General features: G+C 37.4%; 2 protein-coding genes and 1 long non-coding RNA gene across 11 annotated transcripts in view; 2 read left to right on the plus strand and 1 right to left on the minus strand.

Moving 5' to 3' along the window:
- mcc (MCC regulator of WNT signaling pathway) overlaps window positions 1–6,413 on the plus strand; it is a 218,455-nt gene extending 212,042 nt beyond the window's left edge. For all 6 annotated transcript variants that reach the window (XM_069930960.1, XM_069930976.1, XM_069930981.1 and 3 more), the window contains one exon: window positions 1,797–6,413. In XM_069930960.1, coding sequence (XP_069787061.1) covers window positions 1,797–1,977 — 181 coding nt within the window. In that variant the 3' untranslated portion in view covers window positions 1,978–6,413. The remainder of the gene's footprint in view (window positions 1–1,796) is intronic.
- The window catches only part of LOC138760425 (uncharacterized), a 177,394-nt gene extending 165,966 nt beyond the window's left edge, over window positions 1–11,428 (minus strand). The window contains exon 1 of the long non-coding RNA XR_011355595.1: window positions 11,269–11,428. This is a non-coding gene — a long non-coding RNA (uncharacterized lncRNA). The remainder of the gene's footprint in view (window positions 1–11,268) is intronic.
- ythdc2 (YTH domain containing 2) overlaps window positions 11,075–12,626 on the plus strand; it is an 83,107-nt gene continuing 81,555 nt past the window's right edge. For 3 of the 4 annotated variants that reach the window (XM_069930932.1, XM_069930942.1, XM_069930950.1), the window contains exon 1: window positions 11,075–11,181. The gene's annotated coding sequence lies outside the window, so the exon portion shown is untranslated. Of the gene's footprint in view, window positions 11,272–12,626 lie in introns of all 4 variants that reach the window. The other variant, XM_069930937.1, reaches the window with a different exon arrangement.

Consider the following 12,626-nt stretch of genomic DNA (forward strand, 5'->3'; position numbering starts at 1 on the left):
TGATTTAGTTGTCATTATTTTTTTAATCATAATTATAGAAATAATAAGGTGGAACAGGGGGTTTTTCTGTCACAGCTGTCCCATTGCAGAGTAGTATACAAGCCCAACTGAACTTCAGACAATAATATTCCGTCTGTGCACTTTCTAGCCAGATAGAATTAACATTAACTAATCCAGTTTCTGCTACACCACTTTCGCTCTCCTCTCTGTCCCTCTGTCTCCTTTCCTCTAGCTCTCCAACCCCTTCTCTATTCACAGCTATTACCCCTCCCACCCCGGCTTTATCTTGTGCCCTCCCTCCCTTATCCAGCTATTACCTTGGGTCTGTGCACTTCCCCCTCATTTTATTAAGGCACCTGACTACATTTTGCTTGTAGCTCGACAGAGGGCTCAAGCATGAAATGTATCTTCAATTTTTGCTGTATAAAGTTCGCTGATTGACCTGCTGAGTTTCTCCCACATTGTACTTTTACTTCAGACAGGATGTCTTGAGGCAGATCATTAGAACCAAAGACCACTACAACAGAGAAACAGGCCACTCAGCCCATCTAGTCCATGCCAAATTATTTTTCCATTGATCTGTATCCAGACCCTAGCCTTCTATACCCCTCCCATCCATGTGCCTATCCAAATTTATCTTAATTATTGAAATCAAGCCTGCATCCAACATTCACACTGGCAGCTTGTTCCACACTCTCACCACCCTCTGAGTGAAGAAGTTCCCTCTCATGTTCCCCTTGAATATTTTACCTTTCACCATTAACCCATGTTCTTATCTTCCCAACCTAAGTGGAAGTAGCATTTACCTATCCATACTCCGTAATCTGTCAAATCTCTCTTCATTATCCAATGTTCCAAGGAATATAGTCCTAACTTATTCAACCTTTCTCTATAACTTGGTTCCTCATGTTCCAGCAGCATCCTTGTAATTCTATTTCTGCACTCTGTCAGTCTTTCTGCTTCTTTTCTGTTGGTAGGTGGCCTAAAACTGCACATAACACTTCAAATCTGACCTCACCAATGACTTGTACAACTTCTACATATCATCACTGCTTCTCTACTTAATACTTTTGCAAAAAAAAACTCTCTTTATAACCCTATGTACACCATTTTCAAGGAATTCTCTATCTATTTCCGGATCGCTCTGTTCTAACACATTCCACAGTGCTCTACTGACCTTGGTTTATCCTGCCAAAGTGCAAAACCTCATAAATTTCATCTGCTACTTTGTACCCCATTTTTCTAGCTGATCCAGATTCTTTTGGTCCAGTTTATATCTGGACTCTGAGCTGAGCTTAATGGCACAGCAGGACATTTGACAGACAGAAATGTCAGGAAAGCTAACTTAACCAGTTGTAACATTTATTTCAGCATTTTTATGGATAGGGCTGCTGCTGTAACTTTTCTCCTTCTCCCCCCCACCATCCCCAAAACCCCTGTAGCTCATGGCCCAGGACCCTCATGAATAAGCTAACACTGAATCATGTATTTATGCTGGGTGAGCTGCATGAAGCAAATAGAAATATTTATTGCAAATTGTGGGCCAATTACAGAGTTTCCCTTGGAGAGGTAGCTTGAGTTTTTTTTCCCTAATAATTTGCTTTTCTACGTACAATATACAGAGAAAAATGTATTGAAAACCATTAGCTACATTTTAAAAAACTAATTACAATAAATATTAATATTTATATCCTAACAATGTGCAAATGCACTGTTGTGAAATCTATGCATAAATCTAAATTTTACAAAGTGATCTAACAACGTTTTGGTCATGTTTGTTCATTGTTGACCTATAGTAATTTAGTAGCAGCATATGAGAAAGCAAAGAAGAAACATCAAAATAAACTTAAGAAACTGGAAGCACAAATGATGGCCATGGTGGAGAGACATGAGACACAAGTGAGAATGCTAAAGCAAAGAATAGCACTGTTGGAGGAAGAAAACTCTAGACCTCAAACAAATGAAACATCGCTTTAAGTCATGGAATCAGTTGGCTGTAAATTATTCAGAGGACTATTTGAAGATGGAAGTAATTTTGGCACCTTTCACATCAATGTGAATTTATCCAGTTGTCACATGTGAAGCACCAGCATAATATTATGGAGAAACCAGATTTTCTATAAAATGTCAGACATGGTACCTGTCACCCACCAATCACTTCTTAGCTGTGCTGGAAACACTTTTTAACCTCATTTGCACCGAAGGAAAACAGGCATATTTTAATAATGCCTGAAATATGGCAAATGGATATTCATAGTTTTATTTGAAAATGTCTTGGTTTATCACTATTTTGTACCAAATAGGCAATTTATTGTATGGTGAGAATTTGAGCATTTAATTGATGCTGTGTCCTCTTTATCTTTTCAGTTATCAAAGTTGCATTCATATTTATGAAAATTGCATGCTGTATTCAAAAATAATTAGCCATCCTTATTAAACTGTAAGGCTTGTGTTGCAACTGTCAAAATTGACATCCTTCCAAATAATTCCTCTCCTGCAGACCTGAATGAACTATTTCACTTGATGAAACTACAAAGCTGCATGCATGGTAAACTGGTTGGAAAAATTACTCTAATCCTTCTGAGACAAATGTATCTAATTTTCAGTGGTTTGTATGAATTTCTTGTACTGCAGTGTATCAGTGCAATATGTAATTAGGCAAATTACAGTACTTACTTAAAGAATGGATTACATTAGTGGTTAAAATGAATTATGGCAGTATCATCCTCAAACCTTTCAACTATTTTAGAGGCAATTGTATTAGTCATAACTTCTCAAATAATCCTTTTACTATATTTAATATTGTTTCAGTTCCATTAGATGACTTAAGATTTAGATATTTAAATTTTGAATCATAACCCAGAAGTGGATCAGAACTGGCCATATTGGTTTGAATGATACATGCAGAACAGATGTAATTAATGTTTTAATTTGATAACTTCATATAAGGCAAGTATGTTTAACTGTACAGATGAGAAAATGTAGTGGGCTCTTTTGCTTTCAGGAACCAGTTGGCATCCCATCAAGATCCTTCTTTCCAAGTTTACAGTATATCATGGATAACTGCAGATAGTGCTTTTTTTATTCCCCTTTACAAGTGGATTAATTGCAAGAAGTTTCTACTCAAACATAGATCATTTATTTACCGAAGATTGTATATTTAGGATTTTTTTTTAATGCAGAATAAGAAGGTACAGTTGAGGCCTGGATTGATTCATCTCCATCTTGCCCTCCTTATGGAATTTCCATTAGACAGATTATTGATTAACCAAACAATCCAGTAGATCTCTGGACTTTCTGATTATTGCACTGGACCAGATAGTCAATGTTCTTATTAATGCATATTCAACACCATGACCTAGACTACGCTTGAATTACTTTTGAATAAAATCTAATTATCTTTTAGAAGTACCTTCCAAAATATTAAAATCCATTCCATTGTATACTATCTTTCCAAATGTATACTCCTCGATGAAATTGCTTCACTTAATAGAGTAAGGAAGGACTTGCATTAAATTTATAACTTTTGACTTTCCAAAGTACATGATAGTCAAACTTATACTTTTGAAGTCTGTGGAATTTTTCAGAAAACATGTGACTCAGTGCATACTTATTAAGATACAGCAAACAGCTATGAAACAAGTAACCTAGAAGCGGTAAATATAATAAAATGTTTTCCATTTCCTTTTTGTATTCCCTTCTGGTTTGAAGATTGTGCCTTTTAATATCAAACACCCAAGATGAAAAAGACTTGTCTAAATGTGAAAATACCTTCTTGATATTTGACTTTGGGATAAGATCATTTTTTTCAGCTTCTTGATCCTGAAATCTTATTCATTCAAATACTGCATTTTTAATGCAAGTTGGGAAAAGTTATGAAATAAATGGTCACAGAATAGTGTGTTGTTCTGTTGAAAAAATATATACATGTTGCAAGTTATGCATATCTACACCCCATTACAGAGTGGTGATCTTGTTACGAGGTGCAGTTTAGAAAAAGTTATCTTTAATAATAAATGCATAAAATATAATTATAAACTCTCATTTAAGCAATAATTTTTTTTAAAGTTAAGATATACTTATGTCATATTCTCTTTGCAAATAAGGTGTTATTCCTTTTGAATGAAACAAAATTAGGTTGCATAATTTGACAAAAAAGATTAAGCGTGTATCTATTGCTAAATTTAAAGCTATCTTCGTATCATTGGTAAGGAAAGCAGAACTTTTTAGTCATATTTCAAAACAGTGTAAAAGATACTTTGTACAGATAGAATTTTTTTTTGAATGGTCCAGGTTGTGAACATGAGACCAAAGGTTTTAGTTGTTTTCCTTCCTGGCCGATCTAAATGATCAGTGTTATATGGACTAGATCAGTGGTTTTCTAACTGCTCCCTTAAGCTCTCATTCCACCTTAAGCAATCCTAATGCCATAAGTGCTCTGTGATTAGGAAGGGATTGCTTAAGGTGGTATGTGAGTGGAAAGAAAAAGTTTGAAAACCACCGTTTTAATCGTACTTAATTGACTTGTTATATGCACAATTTCATAACTCCAAAGGAAATGGGCCAATGACAATTTTTCTCAAGTAAAATATTGGGTCTAGAGCAGTGATTCTCAATCTTCCCTTCCCTCTCACAAACCACTTTAAGCAATCCCTCCCTAATCACAGAAGGGATTGCTTAAGGTGCAATGTGCGTTTAGGAAGGCAGTTTAGAAAAATAAAATCACCAGAAGGTGAGTACATTTAACAAATTTTCTTAGTTTTCACTTTAATGTAATAGTTGTCCAAAATATTTTAATATGTTTGAAAATGGTTTCTTCAGGAAATATTTTAGTTATTTATAAATTACAGCAAAATAAATTTGATTTATTTATACTAAAAATAGAACGTGAATGAACAGCACAGGAAATTATTTACCTGAACAAAATTCATATTTCTCATTTACTTTGTTCCAGTTACATGAGGGCAATTACTGCTAGTATTCAATAATGTTAGATGCATTAAAATGAGGTAGATCAAAATTAATTCCATTTTTGATTTTATCACTTGAATGTATACTATTGTCTTTGATCATGTTTCATTTGAGTGAAATTTCATAATTAACCATCTGTCCCCAGTCTACTTTTCAGACTATAAAATAGAAAAATAAAAGGTAGGGGGATTGTCTTTGATCATGTTTCATTTGAGTGAAATTTCATAATTAACCATCTGTCCCCAGTCTACTTTTCAGACTATAAAATAGAAAAATAAAAGGTAGGGGGATTGAATTTGATCATGTTTCATTTGAGTGAAATTTCATAATTAACCATCTGTTCCCAGTCTACTTTTCAGACTATAAAATAGAAAAATAAAAGGTAGGGGGATTGAGATGTGTATAGATTTGCCAGTGCATCTTCCCAAGTTTAACTTATTATGCATTTAGTATTATGTCAGTTCAGTAGATTACCATCTTTCTTTGTACAGCATTAGTTGTACAATTTGAAGAGGTACTATGTTCAGAGCTAGACACGGGCCACAGTGAAAGGAATGACACAAGTCAGGATGTCAAATATGTATAACAACTTGAATGACTTGACTATACATATTAATTTAAATATGTTTTGTAACAAAATTATTTTGACTGCATTTACATGTAAAATATCCAAATGGCTGGGACCCATTATTCCAAAATGTTTGTTCCAATTCTGATAGAATTAATTTCTGAAAATTTGAGCACCTTTAATCTTTGAAGGTGTTGTGGATTATATGACTCCAATTGTATGTTTATATCTTTAGTTTTCCTAGTCGCTGTAAAATGTAAAACAATTTGTTTTATATATAATTGTACAAACTCCATTTATTTATATGAAGAGACATTTATAATACTTGTAATTTTGCAAAAAAAAATTGTATCTAGAATAAATACTTTTAATAATATCCTTTGTGTTAATGAATTATCAATATTTTGATATTCTCTTCATCTAGATTGTCTTAATTGCCAGTGGATACACTTGCACAATGGAAGTGGCTGGTAAATTATTTGCCGACAATAACAAGTGAATTTCATGAGTTTAAGTTCCTTGAGTTTAGATTCGATTTGGGGAATTTTGTGAAATTGCTTTCACTTATAAATAAAATCTTTTTTTTAAAGTTAGTAATGTTGACCTGTACCTATTGAATTTTTATTTAAAATAAAAGCTGGTTCTGAAATGGAAGGAAATCTTGTATTGTTATCTGGTCCCTTTTCAGGCCCAGGGCAATAAGGTTAACTTCAGAAATTACTGGCAAGGTCTTCAGTCATATCTGAGCTACAAATGTGTATAACTTTTCTTAATTTTGGTCAAATCTATGAAATCCCAGAGTAACTCTGGAGGATCAACTCCAAAGGAAATGGGCCAATGACAATTTTTCTCAAATAAAATATTTCAATAACAATTTGGTCTCGAGCAGTGATTCTCAATCTTCCCTTCCCACTCACATACCACCTTAAGCAAACCCTTACTAATCACAGAACACTAATGGCATAGGGATTGCCATTGTATGTCTGGTTTTGATGGAAGTGATTTTTTTTTCGATCTTCCTTTATAGGGATGATATCAAATGATACGTATCTTTTCCTTTTTGCTTATCTTGAAGCACTCAGTGTTTTTATGTTTCTCACTAGTCTAATCTTATATTCCACACTTTGCTTATCAGTACATTGGTTCTTCTTTGTTTACGAACCCCAGACTTAGTTCTAATGCTGACATCATTATTATTATTTTCCTTTGATTTAATACTATATTTAACTTCTCTGAATTGCAATGGCTGAACCATTTTTCTTGGATTTTTGTTTTAAATGCAAAAAATTATCATAATTTTGTTACTTGATTATTTAAAAAAAATCATTTCTTTATCAGCTTATTTCGTTTGCTTTGTTCAGATTTAAAACTGGTTTCAATTTTCATTTCTTGTATAAAATTCTACAACCTCAAAAGGTTCCTTAACAGTCAGATCTTCAATTAATCTCTGTACTGACAAAAGAATCTACTGTAACTTGTGCCCTCACACTGATCCAGAATTTCATATTTTCAATGCTCTTTGAGTTAATTCTCAACACTTTTGCTGCTAATTTGGTTTCACAGTCTAGAGGTAGATTGATGAGACCTATGATTATTACATTCTTTTTATTACAGGAAGTTGAAATTGTATAAAGAAACGGCATTGCCAGAGCTGCTATAATGGTAGTGCTGATCTGGGAGAGCAGGGACCACAGAAAGAGATGTGCTGTTCCACAGGGACCTGATACCCAATCAGGATCCCAACAGCAAGGTACAGTCTTTAAATGGCCTGTTAAAGGAATCATCAGTGTTTTTTTTTAAATTCTGCAACCATAGAGATCTGCACCCAAGATGGCAGCATTTGTGCTGGGCAGCTTGCCAGTTGGTTTTGCAGACTCTGAGAGAGCTGCAGTCACAAAAATTGGGAGAACAACCTCCCCCCCCCCTCCCCCCTCGCCTGTTGAGAAGCATGGGAGACAACTCTACAGGCCGACAGGTAATGTGACCATGGCAGTGGACTAGCCAGATGCTCAGTAGCAGAAGGAGTCACACAGGCTATGGGCAGTTGGTGCTTTGTGGCTGAAGGGCCCAATCAGACTGCAGGCTGTTGGAGACTGGCTAATGGGAACCAGCAATTGGATCTGGGATTCAAGAGGGTGCTGAGGGCAAGAAGGGCCCCCGAAGGCCCTTGAGCACTGAAGGCTCCCTGATTGGGCCAGGAGCTTGGGCTGTCAATAGATTAACAGGAGTCTGCGGTTGCATAAGCTGCAGGAATGATGGAGGCGAATCCATTGACACTGTCTCTGATGGGACTCTTGCTTTTCTTTCTCTGATTGTTAGGGGCATTGGATAATGTTCATGGTGACTCTTTGCCTTGTGGCAGGCAAAAGTTGAAGTATATCATGTAAATAACATTTTTATGTATTTAACATATGCACTTACACCACAGAGCTGAACTTTCAATTCTCTAGTCTTGTTTACTATCTGGCATTTTGCACATGATTCAAGTAATATTCCAAGCATTATTACATTTGTGTTTCTGCTTTTTAATATGGATTCTTGATATGCTTAGTCCTTTATCAGATTTTGCTCTCTACTCGGAATCATTAATGGATCTTTCTCCTATTCTATTCTGTAACAGACATGAGAAAATGCCTTAAACCTTGGCATCAGGCAGGCAATTTTGTATTTGTACCTGTTATCACTGCATTACTATTCATTCCCAAAACTCAAATGGTTCCTTGTACATTCAGTTTTCTTATTAAAAACTCTGCTGTCATCCATACAGACCGCCAGGACAAGAACCTTGCAAAGCTGTTGTCTGTGTCTCCTGTCCCCCTTGACTGATCAATTCTACTGTGGTTGAGTGAAAGGGGATGTCAAAGTGTCCAAGTAACTACACTCCTTTCCTGTGATTTGCAGAATCTGAACTCCAGGTTCCAGTTGATAAGCTCTCAGCCAAAGTTACTCAAAATGCAGATACTTACAATAGATATGGTCATTGTAGATCAGGTTCAAGTTTATTTTCTTCTGATCGTACATGTACAACCCAACAAAATGTCACCTCTCCGGACCATGGTGCACACACAAAAACATGATACACAATGCGTAATAATCACATAAATAATCAAAATAAAAATATAAATATTTTGGATGATTTATATGGTTACAGGATACTGTTAATCAATACCCCAGCCAATGGAAAGAAGTTATTACTCAGCCTGCTTTTGATGCTCCTTTACCACCTCCTTGATGGTAGTGTGTTAAGGATGTCATGTGTCTAATTTTTTTTATCATTACCAAAGGTTTCCATCAACTCCCTCCTACACCTGCTGCACCATGAAAATTTGAAAATATTTATCTAATCCTGTTGCTCTTACATTTACTTGACTGAAGCCCTTTGTTCACCAAAGTCCACAGTGAGTGATCAGTGCACTCACAGGACAGTGGCTTAAGATATGTCATGGTTTTAACTGACCTGACAGATTTTTATTCGCAGACAATTGCAATGTTTAAATGGCTCCCAGTAACCATTTCCAACTGGTTACCCAATTACTTGGGAGACTTGTTTACTATTTATATGTTAAAGCAATAAAAACTACAAAATTCTACCATAGAACTAAATCACATGCAGCCAATTATTTTCTAGACTGGCTTTTGTATAAATACTGCTTTTTAAAAATTCTGTCCATTTTTCAATCAGAATGTGAACCCTGTTGCTGAGCCAACATTTCTTGTCTATCCCAGAAAGTGGTGGTGAGCTACTTGCTGGTGAAGTTAGTCCAACAAACCAAGATCCATTCTAGTAAAATTCCTGAGATATACGACAAGAGAAAATAGCCATGAGTTAAGAGTCAGGGGGTAAACACTTTAGGAGAAATATTAGAGGTGGCTTTTTCACTCAGAATGGAATGAACTTCTGAATGAGATAGTTGCGTCAGGGTCCCTTCTGTCATTTAAGAGAAGGTTGGATGTGTACATGGAGGTGAGGGGGTTGGAGGTTTATTGGCGGTGAGCGGGAGGTTTGAGCTAGTGGAGTTGTTCTAGTGAACCGGTGCGGACTTGAAAGGCCGACATGGCCTGTTTCCGCTCCGTAAATGGTTATATGCTGGATTCAATGATGATGGAGGGCCAGCAATATATTTTCAAATCAGAATTATGTGGGAAATGAAGGGAAACTTGAAGTTGGTGATTTATCGATTTATCTATTCTTGGTGGCAGAAGTCATGTGTTTGAGGGGTGCAATGGGGCAGCTTTCCTGCAAGAAAGTTAACTTGCCATTTCGGGGTTGGGTATACTTTGGAGGAATTATGATGGAAGGAGTAAATGTTTATGATTGTGAGGGGATGCTAATTGATTTGGTTTTGATATGGCCAAACTTTGTCAATGCAGTTGGAGCTTCAACCTGGAAAGCAGAGAGTAGTATTGCATTACTGTTATCTGCGCATTGTAAGTATTGGACTTTGGGAAGTCTGGAGTTAAGGCCCGCTGCAGGATACCCTGCCTCATGCAAAATCGTGTAATCTTTGTGTTTGACATTGCTCCAATTTGCCTTCTGATTAATGGCAACCGAAGGATATTGATAGAATGGGACTCAACAAAGGAAATGCTACTAAATGTGAAAAGCAGGTGGCTGAATGTGTTCTTGCAGGAGAATCTTGTAGATAATATTTGCACCTGTGTGGTGCATTTATCAGTGTGGCATTGAGCAGTTCATGTCTGAACCTTGTCTTGGATTTGGTGCATGAATGCTTCATTGTTCAGGGAGGTTTGAATAGTGTAAATATCAGCAAATATTTCCATTTCTGATGTGAAAGAGAAAGGAAATTGATTAAGCAACTGAATGTTGTATAATCTGGAGTACTTCCCTGAAGATCTTCTGCAGTGATATCTTGATGACCCGCCTCCAGAAATTACAGGGATTTTCATCTGTGTGAGTCTAGCCAGTAGAATTTCAGTTTAATGGGTTCTTTATTGCCAAACTCAGACAAAGCGACATTGATATCTTCTGTGGAATTTGTGGCTGAACTCTATGTTCAGGTTTAGATGGGCATTTATGCTGACATCTTGCTTAATTATGGTAGATAGATGGAGCATCTATCTATCTATGGGTTAGATTTGTCCTTTTTGTTGACAGGACTTTTTCCATACTCAGCTATGTTTAAGAATTGAAACTGGGGTGGAACTACTGGAACAGAATTTTCAGAGTTAGTCTGAATCTCAAGTCAGCATCACTGCAGAACTGTGATCATCTTTTTGCTGGATCTTGCGCTGTCAGCATTTTCCTGAAAACCCACAAATGAGCCTGACGTTGATGGAAGAAGTCGAGATTGGCCTGTTCCTTTGGTTCCTCTGTTCTCTTACTTTCATTCCATTATTTTGCATAAACGTCCCTTTATGAACATTATCTTTCCTATCCAGGTACCGCTCCCTCTCCATTGCTCCTTGCCCCCTGTTTTGCACAGCAACCGGGTTCGGGCTGCCTGGGGTACCACGTCATCACTCGAGGTGGGCGTTCGCCCAATCCAGAGCACGCGTGGGTGCACGTGACGTTAAGCGCCCGCCCATTTGTGACGTCTCTGGGAGCGGAGTTCACGTCATACAACCAAACATCCGTTCGGCGTCAATGAAAGCGAGAGCCGAGTGTCCGGTTACCGTCGCAGGTGAGGGCCGAGTGATTGCAGCGTAATCTGGCTGAACCCGGACCGGAGCAATGTTCTCACTAAACGGTTGATCCGCTTGCGGCCTACCTGGTAATTGCGTCGACCAATGTTGGGCGTCAATCTCCTCTGCAGGAGCACCCGAGCGGGTGATCTGTTCGCTCCCGAGTTTATTCCTCCAGTGACCTCTGACTTCAGCCCGAGCTTGGGGTATCCGAACACATTGCCTGGTCCCAGTATTAAATGTTGCACAAAGTAGGCTGGCTGGCTTTTTAAAGTGACGGCCGTTTGCTGATTGATGAACATTTGCCTGCTCTGAGAGTGGTTTATAAATCGCTTTAGACCAGGCTTGTCTCGTCCGCCTAAAAGTCCGCCCCCACCCCCCCCCTCGCCCCCCGTTGAGTTGCACAGACGAGGGCCGAAACTCCTTCCACGGTGTGGTTCTGAAATCTTGTAATCAACATAAACACAGGGAAGCAATTTCTGTATGAGCATCCAAGTTCGCATATACTTGCGTCATTCAAATTGGTGGGTTGTACATGAAAGTCCGAAGAACCCCCAGGAATTCCAAGCAGAATGCTATTTTTTTTAGTGTATCATGGTCCAACCACCAATAAATTTGACTCTTTAATTCTATAACTTCACAGCCCCTGCTCCTGCTACTCTATGTGTGAAAAAAATCTTACTCCCCCCACCAAGTAACCTAAGAGCAGCAGAGAGAATCACACAAATACAATGATGTGATCTACCAGGATCATTGAAGAAATACTTGTTCTTCATCCGTGTTGTTTGTGAGTTGTGTCTGTGTGTGTTGCACAGAGGACTGGAAAATGCTGTTTCGTAGGTTTGTACTTCTACAATCAGATGAAAATAAACTTGACTTGACCATGCCAGAAATTCCTGAAAAATTATTACAATGCTTCCACAATCTCTACCACCACCTCTTTCAGGATCCAAGGACACAATCCAGGAGACTGAGCCACCCTTTGACTATTCAATTTTCTGAGCATCTTTTCCCTTGAAATAATAACTGGACTCACTTCCCTTCCCTGATACCTTTCGACATCTGGTATACTGCTAGTGTCATTGGGTTATACTTGTACAATAAATTGTCAATAAACTTGACTTGTAAATAACAGAATTTCTCATTCCATCTTGCATCACTTTCAACCAATTTTGCAACATATCTTCAGATGTTTTTTGACCATTTAAAATGGTGCCCTCTAGCATATTCCCTTCTCATTCTTCCTACCAAAATCTAAGACAAGATTTCTCAGCATTCTTCATAGTTAAATATACCTCCACATATATGTCATCTGCAAGTTTGGAAATTTGCCTGGGATACCATTAGTCAAAGTCATTGATTTCTATTAACTGGAAGGGTAATCTTGGGGCCAACCCCTGGGAATCCATTATTCAATTTACTCTAGTCTGAAAAAAACAGACTC

The sequence above is a fragment of the Narcine bancroftii genome, chromosome 1, assembly GCF_036971445.1.
Source record: "Narcine bancroftii isolate sNarBan1 chromosome 1, sNarBan1.hap1, whole genome shotgun sequence".
NCBI classification, from domain to species: Eukaryota; Metazoa; Chordata; class Chondrichthyes; order Torpediniformes; family Narcinidae; genus Narcine; species Narcine bancroftii.